This window comes from Pezoporus flaviventris, unplaced genomic scaffold, assembly GCF_033815535.1.
Source record: "Pezoporus flaviventris isolate CSIRO_AGI_PZ_B2104156 unplaced genomic scaffold, CSIRO_AGI_Pfla_v1 ptg000021l, whole genome shotgun sequence".
In the NCBI taxonomy this organism is placed as follows: domain Eukaryota; kingdom Metazoa; phylum Chordata; class Aves; order Psittaciformes; family Psittacidae; genus Pezoporus; species Pezoporus flaviventris.
The window spans coordinates 7,670,419-7,690,964 of NW_026892569.1; the positions used below are offsets into that span (position 1 = coordinate 7,670,419).

The 20,546-nt window shown below is 39.4% G+C and overlaps 1 protein-coding gene and 2 long non-coding RNA genes across 5 annotated transcripts in view; 1 reads left to right on the forward strand and 2 right to left on the reverse strand.

Annotated features, from left to right (window-relative positions):
• LOC133270559 (uncharacterized) overlaps window positions 1-20,546 on the reverse strand; it is a 985,299-nt gene that overhangs the window by 410,627 nt on the left and 554,126 nt on the right. The gene's annotated exons all lie outside the window — the stretch shown is intronic.
• LOC133270560 (uncharacterized) lies at window positions 2,536-5,730 on the forward strand. Of its 2 annotated transcripts, XR_009743827.1 has the most exons (3): window positions 2,536-2,555; window positions 3,374-3,538; window positions 4,476-5,730. It is a non-coding gene; the product is annotated as an uncharacterized LOC133270560 (long non-coding RNA). The 2 variants fall into 2 exon arrangements; XR_009743828.1 differs by lacking the exon at window positions 4,476-5,730 and having other exon boundaries at window positions 3,374-3,613.
• On the reverse strand, window positions 9,989-18,709 carry ACTR8 (actin related protein 8). Of its 2 annotated transcripts, XM_061455864.1 has the most exons (13): window positions 18,450-18,707; window positions 18,110-18,280; window positions 17,051-17,161; window positions 16,675-16,779; window positions 15,861-16,034; window positions 15,224-15,317; window positions 14,465-14,597; window positions 13,978-14,131; window positions 13,375-13,470; window positions 12,654-12,794; window positions 11,978-12,242; window positions 11,500-11,663; window positions 9,989-10,708 (listed from the first exon to the last, which is right to left on the reverse strand). In XM_061455864.1, the coding sequence occupies exons 1-13, from the start codon at window positions 18,576-18,578 to the stop codon at window positions 10,565-10,567; spliced, it is 1,881 nt and encodes a 626-aa protein (XP_061311848.1). In that variant the 5' UTR covers window positions 18,579-18,707; the 3' UTR covers window positions 9,989-10,564. The 2 variants fall into 2 exon arrangements, with proteins under 2 accessions (XP_061311848.1, XP_061311849.1); XM_061455865.1 differs by lacking the exon at window positions 11,978-12,242 and having other exon boundaries at window positions 12,668-12,794; window positions 18,450-18,709.

The window sequence follows — 20,546 nt, forward strand, 5'->3', positions numbered from 1 at the left end:
CAGATGCTGCTTTGTGAAAACAGACTTGGGTAAGGGACAGTGAAGATGCAGAATGTGAGCTATGTGTTACCTGGGGGTTTTGGTTGTTTGGGTTTTTTTTTGTTTTGTTTTTTTTTGGGGGGGGGGGGTGCGGGTTGGACTAAATTGGCTTGCCATCTCTAACAAAGCTAAGCAAAAGTTCTAGCATTTATCCTAGAGACCTTGCTCTTAGACTTATAGTCTACAAGAAAGAGAGGAGGGTAGGCATCCCCCACACATAGCGAGGAATACATTGAAAAAACTGAGCAGTAATGAAATGGTTCTGCAGGTGGATGAGGTGGCTAATCTAGAAAAGTTACACGAACACCCTCTCTTGCAGATGTAAAATGCGCCCCTGTCCCAGAGCTGTCTAATAGCATGGGCAATACATGGTGTAGCAGAGGAGTGAGACCTCCGCTGGACTGGACGTTTCCCCTTCACAGCACTGCGCTGCCAAATCCTGTCAGACCTGTCTGTGTAAGACGGAGGAGGAACAGCCCCTCGGGTAACAGCATCTCTTACCTTTATTCAGTTTCTTCCCCCACTGCAGACTGTGTACACAAGTTAAATTCACCTGCTGTGGGAATGTTTTGGATTAACTTTCCATTCCAGTTCTGCTAGTAAGAAAGTTCATTCGGTTACAGAAACCTTGTAAGTTTCATTTTAGTGGCTGAACTGTCCAAGCCTACTTACCCCACCATTTCCTCCTTTAGGAACAAACGTATCTGCAGGACCAGGGCATCAGGCTGCTGTGAACTTCTGCTCGGGGAGCCCGGAGCAGCTCTTGTACCGCACAAAGGCGGGGACCAGAGCGGGCCTTCCAAGGAGGGCGATCGCGAGCCTGTCCCGGTACCCTCCGCAGGACCGGGAGGCCTGTGCCTTCCTCAGAGCCCCTGAGGGGGGGCTTCGCTCCCGTCTCCCGGGCCCTTCCTCCTCACGGCTCCCAGAAGCGCCTCTAAGAGGCTCCTCTGCCCGCCGGCTGCGGCCCCGCTCACTCGCTCGTCCAGCGCAGGCAGCCCCCAGCGCGGAGCAGGTGGGTGGTCCCTGCTAAGTGATGGGGCCCCCGGCGGGAGAGCGCGGAGCCAGGGGCGGGCTGCGACGCCGGGGCCCCCTCTCTCGGGACTGGCTTCGGCGGGGGAGCGGGTGGAACTTCGCAGGGGAATGCACCCTTTTGGCCTCTGCCAAAGTTGTGTCAGAGCGACTTCGTGCCGTTTCGAAACCGGCCACAGCGACAGCGGGACGAAGTCCGCAGCCTCCCGCACCCTGCCGCTCCCGCACGCAGAAACAGGGCTGCGAGCGAGCTCCCCGCGCTGCCTCCAGGAGATGCCGGAGCGAGGCGGCCTCCCGACCATTCCCGGGAAGGCTTTCGCTTTTTCACTCAGCCCATCAGTGGGGTAGACAAAAGCATTAGCTTTCCTTAAACTAGGTCGCCTCGGCTGCAACAGCCATTTTCCAACGGCAGTGCTGGGAGACGTGGGGTGGTGGAGGTGAAGCGGAGAGCAGCGGGAAAGGTCCTGTGAGGAGGGGTCCCGCGAGCTGGTGTGTGCAGTGTTCGTGCGTGGACACAGTGTTCAAGGGCTGCGCTTGTAAATTGAGCTGGAATTGGCAATTCAAGGCTTTAATGGTGACCCTGAACTGTGTGATGTGATTTCCGAATAGGTTAGTTTGAAAGTGAGCTAGTAGTGAAATGAATTGCCCCACCACCCCAGTGTGTGTTACCTGACTCATTACCTCAGCAATGACCACTAGCTGTTTGTAGCAGTCATCATGTGTAAGCGTGCAATCAACAGTGGTTTTCAACAGTATCCCACTGGGTAGCAAAAAATACTAAGAATGCTACAGGGCCGTTGCCACTTCCATACAACTTTTCTGCTGGCTTTTTTCTCTAAGTGTCTTCAGTATGTCCCGCTTCTGTGCGAGTTCATTGTAGGCTAAACTGCATTCAAACATAGTGATGAGAAGATCCCGTTAACATTTACCGGGAAATGGCCAAGGATTGGGTGTGTGCAGAGTCAGTGCTACTGTGTTACAGTAAAAGTTGGTCAAAGAGCTCTCTAAGACTCAATTTGGGGTTTTAGAAAGCAGACAGCCTTTATTTCAGCACTGGACATAGAGGGGATTGCTCCACCTCATGTGTGCATGATGGTTTAACTATGGAGGTTTTTTTATTCAGGTAAAACATAAATATGCATTAGTTTTCCAGGAAACTATTAACATATTCATAATTTTCTTAGAACTCATTATTCTATGTAAATGTTTGTTTAGACACATGTGCACACAGTCTCTTAGGTGGTTGTTGGGGGTCCTCTGGTGGTCTTCAGTAGTCTTCCTCACTGTGTCTGCTAGATGAGCTCTGGTTTTGTGTATGCCCTGTTGTTCTCTGGCTGTTGTCCATGACTATGTTTCTCAAAACTTGCTCATTCAAACATTTTGGTCTACTTTTGTTCCTGTTTCAAGGGCATAGTGTCACATGACTTCCTTTTACCTTGTCCGGACAGGATGAGTTTACTTTATCAGGGTGTCTAGACTTCTCCAAGGTAGGTATCAACTGCTCTTGAGGGCTTTTGGAGAATGAACCCAAGAGTCTTGTCTCATTCAGAATACTCATGGTAGAATACGGATGATACGATGAAGACTAATCAAGATTGTCATAACTTGCACTCTCTCCTGACATTTTGTAATGACAGTAGTCTCTTGCTACAGTATCTTCACTATTGCTCACAGGTGTTGATTATTTTCCCAAGTCCTTCCTTATCTCTCTGCTTGGAATGTACTGGATGACTAATAATTCTCTGGGATAACTGCTTGTTAATGCTTTTTGTTCTTAGATAAGCAGAGAATAGTGGACAGTCTCTGGGTGGTTGATTATTCATACTCAGGCACCAAACTGTGAACTTCTGAATAATTATTCATTAATGGAAAAGACTAATTGTCTCCTGTGGAACTAAATGCATAGTTAATATAAGTGGTTTGTAATTTTTGTAGTGATTAAGAATACTTGAAATCAAGTTGATAGGGGTTTGCAGTATTTGAATATTTTCATACACCTTCAATACTTTAATTCAGTAAGCAAATAAGTCTATAGAAAATGTGTTCAATATGTGTAAGAAAGTAAAAAGTATATAAATATTAATTAAATACACACATTTAAGAACTATTCTATTTCTTTTCTTTTGAGTGAACAGTGAGGTTTTGATTTCTGGTTGTATAGCACCTGCTGCAGTGGAGTCATAGTCCTGGTCCCTTGCTAGAGCTTTTAAGCACTCTGATGACATTAATAAGAATCAATTTATTTTTTTTTTCCTATGAGGGGAAAAAAAGAAAAAAGTTAATTTGCTGATTTCTTCAATTTCAGTGAATTCTGCCCATAAGATGTGGCTGAAGCAAGACCTAAAAAGGTAACCTGAATTACTTGTGTGCAACCCTGACCCTCACATGGAAAAAACTCCCAAGCACCAGTCTCCAGAGCTGATGATTATAATCTTATGGCACCTGGTGGTTTTGTTTTTGTGCTAGAAGTGTAAGAGCAGGATGGATTCTGCTATATGCATTACTACAGTTGATTCATGTTACATTAAAACTCTTGGAAAGACAATAGACCAATACACAAATTAGCACAAAGATCAGTGAATTTTTACTATGTTGTTTGTGTTGCAGTATGTTTAAATTGTGGCTTTGTGAAAGCAGAGCCCTTAAGGGTGTGTCAGGCCATAATTTGTAAAGCCATAATTTGTAAGGCCATAATTTGTTTATATATTAATGCCTGGGTAGGTCAATCATAGGAATATCAAAGGTACTAATGACTATAATGTTATGCTCACATAGAAATGACCTATCAGCTCTGGACTCTACTATCTGATGGGCAGAAAATTGATTTTCTAAAAGGCCTTTTCAGTTTAATTATTAAAATCATCCTCAAAGTTTGAAATAATTGTGAAGGAGGAGATGTATAATACAACTCTGTCTCAGGATAGAGCTTCTTCCCTACAGATTTATCATCTTGTTTTGGCAGTCACTGATGTGTACTTTCTCCTAAACTTCTTTAGAGGTTGATGGCAAGATGTCCTGCGCTGAAATTTTAAATGTTTGACTAGGAAAAAAGCACAAAAAGCATCTGTGATTGAGGTTATAATTCAAAGACAAAAGGAAAAATGAATTATCGTGTAAAGGGCATAAATCATTGGTGTTATGCCCTAGGGGAAAAAAGAAAGTTAATTATTAGAGACACTGTAAATACAGTCACAACAGGAAAAAGTGAGTAAATAGAAAGTGAGTACACATTTCTCAGGAATAGAACAATACAGAAAACCAGAAAAGAACCAAAACCACTGATGAAGAGTAATGGATGGGTCCACGTTGTAGAGTTCTGGGGTCCTAATTCTTTAAGATGGATTAGCAGAGATCAGGATTATCTTCAGTGACAGAAACTTAAAAGCACACCATTATCTTTTTTGAAGCTACAAACTACAGAAGCTCTGACTGAAGTAGACAAGAAACAAATTCAAAGTGAATTTGCTGTATTATCTATCTGGACTCCCTAGGTTTAGCGACACTTCCGGATTTTCTATAAACTAACCTGTTTCAGTTTTGCTACATTGTCTATTACAATGTATTCTTAGAAGAATACCTTGTAAGTATTCTTGCAGCTAATACTAACAATTTACACTAATTTCTACTCCAGTTTGTACAAGAATGAGTAACTTGAGAGGACTATAAAATAGAATTGATTTTTAAATATTCCAGTTCTGTTTAGCAGAGCACCAAGTGTCATGACCATCTGTCACTGTTTAAATGTGCAAAGCAGCAGTCCTATGTAAGCCCTCAAAGAAGCGTTAGAATTGAAGCTGATGCTTTTCAGTTGCTGTGTTTTTAAGCCTTTCTAGTGGAAGGTCAATGTGAGTAAATGCTTTCTAGAGATTAATTCAGAATCTGTCACCTTAAGGGAAAAAAAAAAATCATGAGCTGCTGTTGAAAGTCATCATAATAATGTTTATTCTTACCCTTTCAAGGGAAGCAAATGGTAATTAAAAATCCTGCAACTTTTTTTCTGGTATTTCTTCTTATTGAAACTTTCCTTCTTATCTGCAAGGAAAAATTTCATGTAGGAAAACCAAAGTCCACAAAGTTTTGCCTGTTGATGCCTGGCTGTTCAAATGAAGATGAAAATTCCGCAGTTCACTCTTAGTAGAAATGAATTTAAATATTTTTGTGGTAGTCTTTTTCACCCCTTCAGTCTTAATTTTTCCACTTGAATATGATGTTTGCTGTATTGAGGTTATAAGGTCTAATTGGGAAGAAAACAGGGACTATTCTAGAAGCGCAATGCATTCTTTCTATGTGTGGTGTTTTCTTACATCTTTTCAATAAATGGTTGTATGCACTCTAGAGATTTTCATGTTTGAGTATTTTTGAAGCATCTCGATAACAGCAGGGATTAAAAAAGCCTTTGAAATGAACTGTGTAGTGCAGCACAGTAGATCATATTTAAGTATTAAAATCAGTTACAGTGTTCAAAACACTTCGAAAGTTTAAACTCTTAGTTTCACTCTACAGCCTACCAGCCATATAATTGAAAGTATGCAGCAGTTATGGTTAGGGTGGTTAGAAATAGTTATCAGAATCAGCTGCCCAAATAGCCATTCCCTCATGAAGGAATTGTCTGCTGGGACTCTAGGAGTTTGCCCACAGCTCATCATTATTCCTTCTTTCTGATTCTTGGTGACTTCTCTTTTGATGAGATGGTAGCTTCAAGAAGGTTTATGAAGCAGCAGAGCAGTTTCAGCAGTTAAGCACATTCCTGTAGCACAAAATTCTGGCTGTGGTCACTCTTGAACAGGACAAAAATGGAGTTTCCCACTTCATCTCAAGGGCTCCTCCTGCAGGCGTGCAGGATTGCAGGGGTTTGTTGGCTATTTGTGCAACTCAGGGAAGCTGTCTTACCCTTGGCTGCTCAGGATCACTCATTCTTGTCCTTAGCTCAGAGAACTATCATCTGATCTTTTCTGTCACTTTGCTCCATTACTCTAATCTGGATCTTTTCAGAGGTTTTTGGTTATTTTGTTTTATTTTAACTGGGTCTTCATTATTCCCTTCAATTGGCATTTTCTAGAACTGCCCTGTTTAGATCTTCCAAACTAGCATGGAGATAGGGCTTCCATCTTGTTGAGTCAGTCCTACTTGCAAGCATACAACAAAAAGGCACTCATCTCTCTTCAGCCATGTTGACAGTAGAGGAAAAAGAAATCAATTTTTAATAAGGCATTCTGTAAGAAATTTCTGTGTGGCATATGGCCTTGTGTGATTGGAATAAGTATAATGATGAAAGCTACAATTAGATATTGGGTATATGTGTGTACATGCAAAGCCTGTACATAGTTAATGTGCTGTTGACCTGATCATAAAAAAATTAAGCTTTTGTGCCTAATTATTTGAATCTTGCCACTTGACACACTGGTCATATATAGTATGGACCTATGTTACTGGTCATTCATAGGTTCCTACTACTCAGTGGCTCAAATAGGGGTACAGTGGAAAACTTGAGCTTGGGGTTTGTTTCTATATACCTTTGAGCTCTTCAGTCTTGATCAAGTCTCCCTTTGAGAAAGTTGCTCAATGCCTTGACCTCAATTCTGCATTTGTACTTGGGCCTTAAATGTTAATGAATATGTTCCCTAAGCTGTTTTCAGTAAACTGCTCAAATACTGTTGTAGTGATTGTGTAAACTTCAAAATAAATAGCATCCTTTTATTTCAGTGCAGTTAATACCATTTTTTTCTCCATTGTTGTCACAAAATGGATAATAATCACTCTCACAAAGTGCAGTTAATGGTTGGTTTTGTCATCTATTAAATCTCAGAAGTGGTTATACTGCCTATTTATTTAGACCCCTTTAAAATCCCTTATGATGAAAAGTACATGTAGACATAAAATACAACAGTATTCTTACCTTCATTTTGTATTGTAACCTCCTTTTAAAGAGACACTCAAAATTTCATGTTGGCGCATTTCATTAAATGCATTATGGATAACTTTGGCTCCCAGGAGTATGTTTGTGTCCTTGAATTTGCATTTAAATTGAGAACAGAAGTTGATGTTTCACATTTTTGCTTAATATTTGTAGGAATAGCTGCATGTAAAAACAAGTGTCACTGCCAGTCGCTGTGCAATTCAAGACATGCATTCTAATAGAGACAAGTGATTTTTGCAAGCACTGCTAGCTGCTGCCCTGCTGGCATTAGTCCTAACTATTAGAGGGGGACACTCAGACACAGAAAGGTACATCTAGCAAGTGCTAATAAACTTGCTTAGGTTTATATTGTGAATAAGCAGCACTATTAATTATGTAGGAAGCCATTAATGTTCCTGCTTTAATTAAATTTAGAATTATAGAATTAGATTCTGTAATTAGGTTAGATTACAGAATTCTGAAGGGTTTTTATTACACTGTTGCAGTGGAAGACATAGGATTTGGAATTAGCACAATATTTAGCTGTAAAACTGCTTTATTCAACCAGTGGGCTGCCATGTGAAAGATATGAATGCTTATTTCTCAATTTCGGAAATGGTGTGGGTTTTTGTTATGTCTTGTCTTTTCTTCCTTCCCCCCCCAAATAACTTGGTTTACTTCAGTGAAATCAACATGTAATTTCATCAATGTGAGAATCAAAATGAGCAATATGAGAGAGAGCCTACAGAAAACCTAACAAGTGGTGTGCAGATGAAAGCCAGTGGCTAGTTGAATATTTAGCATTCCCGAGTCAACATTCCATGAAAACTAAGCAGAAACTGCTCAGTGGCTTCTATTGCATTATGTATCATATATATTCAGCAGATTTTCCCCTGTATGTTTGCAAAAATCTTGTAAAAGCAATGCTTTGGAATACAAATACTTGAATATCGATATTCTGTTAAGAAGCAGATGACTTTGGTCTTAGATAACTTCAAGTACACTGGCCTTGGTGCATTTTACCTTTGCTTAGATTTTCAAGGTTTATGCTTAATACAGTAATGCTGCAGTTCAGGAATTATTTATTTTGTTATCAATTGCTCATGGTAAAACTCTAAACAAAAGGAGAGAACAACTGATGATGGAGGTACATTCCAGAAATATGGGAAGAACTTGGAGGCAGCAGATTCAGACCAGTATGCCTTGTTTCTTTCAAAGTAGGGAAGAAAAGTAAATAAATTAGTCAACAGCTCTGTAATTTGCAGTGTGATTACTGACCATTTTTCGTTACCTTTAAGCATTTCTCTTCCATATGCAGACATTTGAAATGCTCATTTCAGTAATCCACTAACTGAACACAGTTTTTTCAGGTGTGCAAGACTTATTTTAATGTGATTGTTCTTTCTCTGTCAGAGATCCTCACAATTGACTCAGCTGGAAGACTTGGGTGTTTTCTCCTTGCTGCTCTACTCATGATTGTGTAACTGCTGCAGGAGCTGCGTCATCACAGATCAAGGTAAGAGCTCTCACTGTTTTTAATTTTAGTATTTCTCCTTTAGTAATTCCTCTTTGAGTTTTGCTGCAAGCATTTTGTTAGATAAGATTATATGTAAGAGACTTATCTTTTAGGTATCATGGTAATAGAAACTCTCAAGTTTCTTTAGGCAACTGCAGATGTGGTTACATTAATGTTTTAGTTTAAATCAGTATTGCACTTTTGAAGGGCATTGCTCACTGGCCTCACTGTGGTTTGGTTCATGTTGCAGGGTGGTTGAGGAGTGCAGCCTTGATTCTCTCGGGTGAAATTAAACTGGAAGATGGACTCTAGTCAATCTAACACAGACCAACCGCTAATGGATGTGCAGGCCACAGGAATGGGGTAGGGCTAAGCTGCAGTAACTCACTGAAATAGTGTTTCTTGGCCCAGTTGTTTTGCTCTGTAGTCTCTACCATTCTATCAGACCAGGCAGGTCTGGCCTTTTTCCTTCAATGTTTTTTATTTCCCCTAAATGAAGAGTAAATATTTAATCTCTTAAACACTTGTAAAATCAGTGAATCATTTAGAGTGTGGACCATTTTTAGTTAGAACTTTCCTCTTTAGCAAACATCATCTGCGATCATGTGAGCATTTTGGTGTTTAATTTTTCTTTGCTTAGCACATTTTCTCACGGGTTTGGTTTGCAGAATGACTAACATATTAAGTCTGTAATGTAAGGCTGCTCCCTCACTGTAGATGACCTTAAGTTGTTCTAGTACTGAACACTCTTTCTGCTAAACTTACCTGGGGACAGGTAAGTGCAGGTAAGGTGTCCAAGTTGGATCTATTTCATCATGAAGATGGGAATCTAAGCTTTAAATTCTAATTTCAGTTCATTAGTTTTGCTTTTCATACTTTTATACAAAGTTATCTAATTTTTTCCTAGGAAAAAGTAAGAGGCACAGAGCCAGTCCCCCCTCTACTCCCTTGCCATTTTAGAATGCCATTCAAATTGTTCACATTGTTTGTAGAAACACTAATATTTTAAGGGAGCATATGGGGTCTTTTTTGCTAAACAGATTCTTTTAAGCACTTTTTTGATCAGGTGCAGCTACAACCACATGTTGAAAGTACTGGCTCTATATCCAGAAGTGTGTTTTCATCATACCGTCCTTTCTTTTTCTGTCAGCATGAGGGCTGCCAGACTGATGTTATGGTTGCCATGTGGGAGAAAAGGAAAATTATTGTAAAAGGTCCTGTAATGTGCTGGTCAATAACCATGACAACAGGACCCTTCATTACAGAAGAAAATCCCCAACAAATAGCACTTCTGGAGGTAAAGGATTGGTTGTTGGGAGGAAAAGTGTGTGTACCTGTACCATGGGATTGAGGGTAGTGCTGGATGTATAAAAATGCATCTAGTTCTTCTGGGTGTATTATACTGGATTTACTTATTTTTTTTAGTAGGGGAAAAAATTAGACAACTACCATGGATAATAAGAAACTAACAAGAGCTTCTGATGTTGAGGGAAGAAAAATACTCCAAATTCTTAAGTCTTTTAACTGAATATAATTTATTATATAAGCAAAATACTAACAACAACTGTAGTTTTGGGTCTCCGTTTCACTTCTTCCATGATGATCTATATAACAATTACATAACTGTTATGCAATAACAATTCCATCTCCTGGCAATATTAGAGTAGGAATCAGAATAAGGCATGAAACCCACAACCTGCACTCTTCAGCTATTGCTTCTGTGTACATGTATGTGACATGAATCTTGGTTTAACATCTGCCACATCAATATTTTATACCTTAAATTCCCACAAGATGCAATTCTCATACACAGAACTTGTATAATACGGATATAGTAAATTTGGAGATGACTGAGATACTCTGTACACAGACTTCAGTGCATACAATTCAAAAGGGGAAGGACAGCAATGCTGAAGTAATGTGCATTTCTTGCACCACTTGGAAAAAATAACAGTTGAAGTTAATTTTAATAAAATACAAAAATATCTATCAGCAGAAGATCAACACATCTGCAGTGGAAAAAAGGGGCATCTGGAGAAAGGAATCTTCGGTTAGGCAGGTTCCATTGTAACTGTATCCATTCACTACCATACAAATGCAGCTCGCTCTCGTAACATTCTGACACCAAACCGCTGCCATTCTCGCTGATATATCCACAGCTCCTGAGTTGTATCAAGACAGGCTAAAACAGCACCTCCCTTCCATGCAATTAAGCGGGGATCCATATCCTAAATTTAAAACACAGATTGTACACAATCACTGGCCTAATTTTGCATAGTTCTCCAAAGCTGTATGTCAATTTTTCCAACAGAATTCACCTCTTAGGATCTTGAGGAGGAGGATGAGAAAAGAAGTTTTTCAAAATTACCCAGGAAAAAATAATGAGATAAGAATATGGAAAGAATAAAGATGTTTCGAGAAGTCACTATTTAATATGCCTTCTAGGCATGTCACAAACATCCCGCATTCAGCAAGGTAGGCTCTGACATAAACTCCAGTTTTGATTTTACAAATTTGCCTGATTAATGCTAAGTGAAAATGGCTCTTTTAATGCCATCCTTTATTAATAATAATAATAATAAATCATAATGCAATTTCTTGCTGAGCTTTCTTAACTTCAGAGGCCAGACTGTTTCTCTGAAAATATGGCCGTTAATCAAAACTAGTGGTCAATACTAGTAACACTCTTGCTGCACCTCTAACATCCTGCCTGTAAGTGGAGAGTGCTGTGCGCTAAAACCTCTCCTAAATCTCTTCAGATGTTCAACTAATCTGTGGTTTTGAAAGAAGCACAGAATGATAGAAAATAGTTAGGGTTGGAAAGGACCTTAACATCATCTAGTTCTAACCCCCCTGCCATGGGCAGGGACACCTCACTCTAATCCATGTCACCCAGGGCTCTGTCCAACCTGGCCTTGAACACCGCCAGGGCTGAAAGAGTATGTTGTTTTTTTTAATCTTTCAAAGATTTCAACCAATCATAATTTATTAACCATTTAGTTTTCAGTAGACAGTATACCTTGGGTCTTGTGATGACTTCAACATTTTCAACTACTCTTCTGAAAGAAGGTGGCATTTTGTTTAGAATTCGGTGTTGAAGAAACTCTTGAGCTTTATGAAACATGAGTCCTCCTCCCACTACTAAGATAGAGCTGTACATCTTCTTTTTTGTATCATCAGATGCTGGAATGAATGGATATATAGAAATATAACTGGTTTTTAAAGTTAAAATGGCCTGTATTTGTATTATAAAGAATTTAGTGCAAGTCAAAACAGATAGAAAACAATGTTTGCTTTTAAAATTATTTTTCTCTTCCCTGGAGATTCAAAATATTTAGCTCAAGAAACCTCAAAGATGCAAGTATAAGGAATAGTGTAGCTACTCTAGAAATGATAAAAACTTAGGGACATACATCTTAATTCAGTGAAACCTAGGAGTTACCATGAATCCACACTGACATTCGTATTTTACAGAATTGTACAAGTGGAATTCTTACCACAGCAGTCAATACTATGAAGAATGGCTTTGTCAAGGCCTAAGGCTTTGCCTTCAAACTGAGAAATAGCTGTTTTCCTGGACATGTGTGCTGTTAAAGGTTCCTCTGAATCATTTCCAGACATCATACAATCACTCTGGGAAGATCCTAGCTCTACTTCTTGTGGGTACATCCTCTCTGAAATGTCTGAGGCTTGGCCTCTCAAGTCTCCTTCAAATGCACCAGGCTTTGACATAGATTTTCTATCAGCTGTAGCTTTTGAAGACTTAAAAAAAGAGAAAACAAGGGAAACTATGAAAGATGTAAAAATATCTTCAGCAGGTTAGAGAACAATACAAAGACTTAACTAAATGCCATCTTATTTCCCTTCATAACAGAAATGTTAAGCACTGCATTATTACCTCGTATAATTTGCATTTTAATCTGCACTGTCAAAGTAAGGTTTTATTTTGAACTCCATCAGATTATCAATGCCATAATATGAAGCCCTCAGACTCTGAAAATACACAGCTCTAATTAAAAAGTTGTCTAGACATCCATAATTCCTTAAGTAAGTTTACTCTTTCATGCTCTGATTCAGGTAACAAGCTTTGGTTTCTACGGTGAGCTAGTGAGCTCTTATTTTATTCCCCAATTAAATAATACTTAATGAAAACTAAAATGAGCCTTCACACACCTGCTCCTGTTTACTTTGTGTGGCTACCAGATAATGCTCATCATGAGGATCCTCAGGGTCACCTTGTGACCTGTGTTGCAAAGTTGTCATTTTTTGTCCAACAATTCCAAAAGTTGCAGGATAAAACAGAGCCATTGGAGCCTGAAGAATGAGAGATTTCACATGTGTTTATTCCACAGTTTTACTTTTTTTTTGGCATTTACTGTTAAAAAAAAAACACAAAACCACCCCCAAAAAAAAAAAAAACAAAACCTTGTTCTATTTTCCCCAAAGTTCAAAATTAAGTATACATTTTTTCATAGAGTTTTGTAAAATGCTTAACTGTCTTCAGCTTTGTGTAATTAAAACCAAAACAAACCCACAAACCAACAAATACACTTGTACATGTACACAATGCCAGATTCTGGTATTGTACAGTAAATAAGTACTCAAATGCAGTTTGTTACCAAATTAGAATATTCAATGGCGAGCTGAAGCAAAATTATAATTCTTTGCACTTGAAAGATAAATATCTTATTTAGTTGAAGCTACAAGCATTCTAGCTAAAGCTAGTAAGGCTTGTGCACCCACTGTGCTGCATTAGGTGCCTTCATGCATATAATAATTTTAAAACTATCAACAAGTGTATGTTAAGAACAACGCATAAATCATGTAAACTTAATAGCACTGGGCTCAAATGCTGAATATAATTCTTGTAATTAAAAAATACCTAAAAGATCACCTGTAATTTTTCATCCCCTAAACGGAACTGGTACAGCAAAGCTGGAGAATCTGGATGCCGAATTTGGAACTCATGATCTTGCAATCCAGAAATATCCTAAGGTCAAAAACAATGTAGACAAAAATTTTGTGTCTTTTAGATACACATGATCCACTTAAACTGTAGGAACAACAAAGAGTAACAAAACTATTCGGACTATGAATGTAATTTGCCTATTCTTGAATTGTTTGGCTATTTTCCCTTTAGCATGATCTGCCAAAACAACCTTCTACATGCCTAAGCCTCTAAAATGAGAAGAGAAAAAAGAAGAGGGCTGCTGGCCAAGTAACTGAAGTTGAATAACAGTGAATAAGCAGCTACTGTCAGCTTCTTTCAGTAATAAGGACAAAGAAACAACCTTTCTAAGAGTTGGGATTCCTTTTAACTAGAAGAAAAAGAACTTTCAAATACTTCAAGTTTAAAGCTTTTCAGACTCTTGTCAGTATTCTACTGAGTAAAATATTACTATTTATTCTATTTATAAGCAATTATAGGCTTACCAAAACCAGCATTCTGTAAAAGAAAAAAAATTACTTGGAGAATACATTACTTTCCCCTTCTCACCTGGTCTAGATGACAAAATGTCTCCTTGAGGTGCTGAAGCAGCAGGCAATCCAACTTATTAGTTAACTGGCAGTCTCTATATGGGAATCCTGCTCGTTGCATAAGCCAATAAAAACACCTTGAGACATCAGATCCTCCATATGCAAGGCACAGCCTAAAACACAGGGAAGAACAAGAGTATTTTATTTATTTGCTGAAATACTGGCCTTCTACAGTGCGATGCATAGAAATACCAGGAACATTTTAGACATGCTGTGATCATGACTTCCATAAAGTTTGCAGAGCACAGTATCAATTCTGCCCATTTTCTTCTTTTAAAGATGTCAGAATTCTTTAAGGTTCATATTGTAACATGATGACCTTCTTAGATGACTAACAGTAAAAAAACCCTGATATTTATAGAAAAAAAAAAATCTCATTTTTGAAGTCAAATCTTTGGTAAGCACCAAAGTGCATGCTTATATTTATTCTGTGTATTAAAAGATACCTGGTATTGCGATGGGAAACACCATCTTCTACACAGCAAACACTTGTCTTCTGATCTCCCACATCTACAATGCACGCGCTGCTTAAACCACTTCCAAAGGTAGCACAGACAGATTCCTGGTGTACAACAATTCCTAGCAGTGCAAGAAAAAGGTATATCTAATTTATGCAGAGTGCGAGAGCCATGTTGCTGATATTTAAAGGACACATGAATCTCTTTTAAAATCTACATAATAGCCTGACTCTACATAGAGAATCTGTATATTTAGTGAAGATAGGGGTGGGCTTGGAGATTTTTTTGTTGGGTTTGTCCTTAAAAGGCTTGAGAAAAGCTATGAGAAGGGTGGATGCCTGTATTCAAATGTTCTTATTTTTTGTAAGATTAAAGATACTCCTGCCAGACTTTACTTTTTTTTTCCTAGTTTTAATCAAGTATTATTTGATTAAAATGATTATAATTTGATTATCAAATTATATTATCAAATGATAATAATTTGATTATTATCACCTGTAGCATTTTATATATGCCCTTTAAGTAATTATAAAATAAGGTCTAATTTCACCCTCTGCTTTCCTTTAAACCCCCCATTAGACCTGTAAAAGAGTACCAGTAAAAGAGACACCAGTTATGGGAAAAGCAAAATTTGGAAGGTGCTAGTCTCAGCCAAACTGGGAGTGATGTGCAAAAATGTGCCTTAATGGGAAAAAAACTAATCTTTACAGTATGAATCATCAAGTGTTTGCGTATGTATGATTTTACCTGAGAAGCCCATCTTCATTAGGATCATATTCACCAGTTCTTTCACGTGTTGTTTATTATAGATGTCTGGAATCAGTAAAATGCACCTGTAGTACTAAAGATAAGTAAATTAAAGCCAGCTCTCGAATTAAGTTGCTCTTTACATTCTTGAATACCCGATTCTAAGGAAGAAAGCGTAATACACAAGTTATTAAAAGAAGTGAAATTACGGAAAGGGAGAAGATTTTTATTACTTTAAAAAATGAGTTCAAAGGAAGTACCAAGTTAAGCGTTTACAGGCCACTAAAATGTTCAGAAGCACATCAGATATGAGAAAACATCTACTTGGCAAGGACAATAAATTATGCAAGTATTAGGCAACCATTCCTTGGTTGCATTCTTTACGTTCAATGCAAAGGAAAAAAAGAACCAAACCAAACAGACTAAGACTGAAACCTCCTTGCTAGAAGTTCTATTAACAATTCTTATCATAAAGACATGGACAAAATTCCAAATTAAGTCTTAGGAACCATGCTCAACAGCAGAAATAATTTATTTCTTAAGAAAACCATCAGTAAGAGGTACCAATTACAGCAGGTTGCTTCTCTGTTATACTAAAATTTGCAGAACTGGATACATGAATGTGTTCACAGCTCACCTTTAGGTCTTTCAATGGTATTTCCAGATATTTTTGTATTGCATGTGACCATATAACTTCAAGGTCTGCTAATACTGCAGTGAGGGAGCCACCAGGTCCTGGATGGAGATTCAACTGCCCTCTTCTAATAGGCCAATGTATATTGTATGAATCTAGTGGATTAACATACAGTGCCTGAAAATAAGAGATGATATTCCACACATTGCTGTTCCCCACATATTAGTATTAAATACTACAGAAATATTTCAGAAGCAGATACAAGACATACAGTAGCAAGATGAAACAGCAATACAGTAGATTTCTTTTTAACAGGGCCTGATTATGAGGCTGTAAATAAAAAAAAGACATTAAATACATGGTTTAAATCATTTGAATGTTCATATCCATGGACATTTACTGAGCATAATGGTATATTTTTCCATTATGTGAAATTAGTAATTAAAATAATTTAAAGACTCTTTTAAGCTCATGAATACCTAATTACTCAGCAGTGATTTCATGTACTGATCCTTTAATTAGTTTCTTGTGTTTTCTCTGAATTGTACCAAATGGGCAAAGTTCTAGCCTAGTCCCTGTGGAAACACTGATTTATAGCAGTAAAGGATACAGGACACATCTTAGGCAAATGGGGGAAATTGTTTCATCCTGTTGAATGTTAATAAATACACTGTTAGACCATAGTAAGTTTCTCCTGTATTGCTTGACTGAATTTCTGTGTTTTTCAACACATGCTAACAAAGCAAACTACTACTGATTACACAGCTGCATTAAAATACAATATGGAGCCTCATTTCAGCAGGAAAATGAATCTTACCTCTTCTCCTACCAAAAATTCAGGATGATTTGATGTGTTTGTCCACTTGGCCCCAGAACTGTGATCTAAAATAGCTGGCCGCATCTGTCTATTGTATGACCTGGCCTGAAATGTTATCAAAGCAAATGCTGTTGACAAGTATTTTACCAGTCACTTTTTATACATGAAAGAACAAAGAAACATCCCTCCCGAGGGCAGCCCTCGAAGAACCATTTTAGATATTAATTTTATCAGATCTTCAGAGTTCAGATCTTCACACAACAGCACTATCTGTATTTGCTGCATAAAGGGTATCAATGCTCGTCCACTAGGACACAGCATCACACCAAATAGCTTCACAAATGAACAATTTAACAAAATGTTAAGAATGAGTTACCTGATCAGGTGACACTGGTATGCGCCTCGCGCCGTTTGACATCTTTTTGGACCATATTGCTTGGTCCACCATTTTAAGGCCATTTTGTCTCTGCTCAGTACTTTCAGGTTTCTAAACAAAACCCACAAATATGCAGTGTAAGTACTTGCTTCCCAGCTACATGTCAGTACACTGGTAATACTAAAGCTCTTATTAAACAGTTAAATCATTACTGTAGTCGATAGACAGTAGAAAATACAGAGGTTCTACAATGTAAAAAAAACCATGTTTATTTTAAAGAAACTCTTTCAAACTAGAGTTCCCAACAGCTATTTTTCTAAGTCACTTTGAATCTTTTAATTGATTTTAATGGCTGCTAAACTTTATCTCCAGAGTATCGCACTCAGGACACTCTCTATTTAAGTACAGAAATATTAAGTAAGAGGAAAAAATGTTTAAATAGATCCCAATTATTTTAAGGTGAGGTTTAATATTACAGACATTAATTTGACTATTTTTTACAAATTCAAATTATGAGTAAGATCACCACATATATTTTCTGAGCAGGTTGGACTAAGATGACTTGCTGTATTATCGTAGTTACAAATCTACTTGTCACCAGCACACTCAAAAACAGAGGTGTCCAATTCTAGTTCTACAGCTAGCATTCTATGAACTGAAATACTGTGTGTGATATGAGACCATGGAGCAGAGAAATCAATGTGTACTCAACCTATCAATTTATTAGATTTAGATTGTGAACAAATTAAATAAAATGCTTAGACTGGTACAAGTCTATGGAAGGTGTCCCTGCCCCTGGCAGGGGTTTGAAATTAGATTATCTTTAAGGTCCTTTCCAACGTAAACCATTCTAGGATTCAATGGCTTCAGTAAAGTGGCATCTACTGCATATTAAAAGGGGGAAAAAATTGTCTTGGGACAAATCCGTCTTTTCTGGAAGTACATAATGCACAAGGGGAAGACACACACTGCACAACAGAAGATGCAACGGAAATAGGGCATTAAAATACACGTTTTCGCAAGCTCGGTGTACGCTGTCACCGGTGTGCGGCCGCTTACATTGAGCCCGTCCCTAAGGAGCCAGCTGTCCCGGTAGGTCGCCTGCCCCTGCTGCTTGTGCCGCCGCGCGATAACATGGGGAATGCCAACGGGAAGCGTGTCCGTGGCTCTCCCGAGCCGCAGGGTGGTCGAGCCGGGGTGTATCACCACGATGAAGTTGCTCTGTATTTGCTGGAATCACGACAACGCGGGCGGGAGTGAGCCGGTGCGTGCACCAACCCGCACCCAGACCTTTAAAAGGCCGAGCCCAGGCCCCGCTGGGCCCGCCCCAGTGCAGCCATCCGGCCTGCCGGAAGGGAACACCGCCCCGAGGAGCCGCCGCTCTGCAGCCGGGCCTCACCTCCTGCAGGGACTCGGGCACGGCGGCGGGGACGATGGGCCGCTTGACGCCGCGTTGCTCGCGCTCCCGGTCGCGGTCCCGCTCCTTGTCCTTCCCGTTCTCCGCCTCGCCCTTCTCCGCCTGGGTCATGCTCGCCGCCGGGCGGAAGCCGCTTCTCAGAGCGTCGAGTGGCGCTGTCAAGCCTGCGCGCGCGGCGGAAGCGGGCGGGCGTGAGCGTGGCACCGCCCCTCAGGCAGGTACCGCGGGGTGCCCCGGGGGTCTTCAGCGCTGCTAACCCTGAGCCGCCTCGGTTCGCAGCGGGGCGGGCAGCGGCGGCGGCGCTTGCGGTTCCCCCGAGCTCTGCGGTGAGGGCACGGGCGGCGGTAAGCGGAGAACCCGAGGGGGGCCGCCGTAGGAGGTCGGACCAGGCAGCAGCCGAAGCTGCCAGCTGGGCTGGTCCCGCGGGTGGGGCGGAGCAAGGAGGGCGCGGTCCGCCAGCTACCTAAAAACACGGCGTCAATGGAACCACCGTAGTACTGCGATAGGTGTGGTACATGTGTTAAGAAATAACGGTGACTACCTGTGCACCAGCGATCACTGTGTGGGAAGTTCCTCGATGAACTATGAAGATGTGGCGTCTGTTGGACTGAAGGCAATTTGAAAGACAGTGACTTTGTGCTGGCTGCCTGTAAAAGCAGCAGGAGGCAGCGGTGGGGTGATTTCACCAAGCCAGCTAATTAGCAGATGTATATGCTAACCAAAAGGCATTGTTGGATGTTACTAAAGAGAATATTAGAGAAGTGTAACTAGAAAAATTGCAGTGGCACTTTTGTAGAAGATAATTTGGATTCTTGGTAGCCAATCTTTTTTCAAATAGATACTGCCTAAACAGAAAACCCACCCCGAGCCCCAAGACCAGCAGTAAAAACTCCCATCCTGAAATGGAGCAAATTACTTAAAAGGTAATTACTGTTTAAAAGAAATTCTTCTGTGTTAGCACTTGGTATTTGAGTTTACTGGTACTTAAGTTTTTCTTCATGTAAGAAAAGCAAAGCCTTAATTTAATTGAGAAAAGTCTTGTGCAGCAAATGGGCTTTTATGGTGGGGTGTTTATAATGGAGAAGGAAGCTGCTTCAAGAGGTGCTTATGAACCAGGTATGCTGTAAAACCCTTTATGGCCCTTAAGGAAGTGAGTTTGTGGAATGCATGGATTGTAAAAGTTATTTGTGAGTTGCATTTTAAAAGTGGTTTTAGGTTATTAATACCATAAAAATACAGAATGTTAGTACTGACAAAAAATAAATACAAAACCTATTGGGAAGCATTTCTTTGACTCGAGGGACCTTCTGTAGCAATTACGTGTTCTTCCTCATTTGAAAAGGGTTTTCTGTACTTCAGACAGATTTTTCTAGGAATGATGTCACAAGCCAAATTATTTATTACTTTGCAGCTACAGTAAAATACTCAGAAACTATATATACAAAGACTTCAGACAGTAAACACATATTTAATGAAACTGGTTCAGTTACACTGGATCCTTGAAGGAGTTCCCAGTGCAACTTCATTAATCTGTTTGTATCACAGAACAGTTTCCAGTTTAGACATGCACATTCACAACATTCAAGCTCATTTGGTCCACTGCTAAACTCTTCTTCCGTTTCATCTTGCAAATGTGCATGCTTTTGCTTGCCTCTTCAGCAAGTGTTTACCTAAAAGACAAAGTAATTACAGTAGCTTTAAAGGCCTTTATTTGTGAGATAAAACTATGTAAGAAATATTTTTTAAAATAAAATCCTTCTTAATTTAGCTAAATGAGACACACTAAAGGCTTGCAAACTTCTATTCCTGAGCAGGTTACACAGTGCTGGTATTACCTAAAAACTCTTCTGGCAGCCTTTGCTAGCCTTATGTCTTGTCAGAAAGAAAAAAACCCCAAACATCGAAATGAAAAAAAAAAAAAATCATGGAAAGCAGCTTATCCTTCTTCTAGGGAACTAAAGTCCTGGTGCATGTGCTTTTTGGAATATGAACTTTTCCCTACAGGATTTACAGGTATTAACCACCTGCATGTGTTTGCTTTTTTCTTTTCTTGTAACTTTTGTTATGGTAACAATGGGG

Excerpts from the sequence above, each read along its gene's own strand:
- ACTR8 (XM_061455864.1), bottom strand. The coding sequence starts at position 18,578 with ATGACCCAGGCGGAGAAGGGCGAGGCGGAGAACGGGAAGGACAAGGAG. Across the intron at positions 14,598-15,223 it reads AATGAAGATGGGCTTCTCAG|GAATTGTTGTACACCAGGAA; the intron begins GTAAAATCATAC and ends TTGCACTGCTAG. Across the intron at positions 14,132-14,464 it reads GTTTCCCATCGCAATACCAG|GCTGTGCCTTGCATATGGAG; the intron begins GTATCTTTTAAT and ends CCTGTGTTTTAG.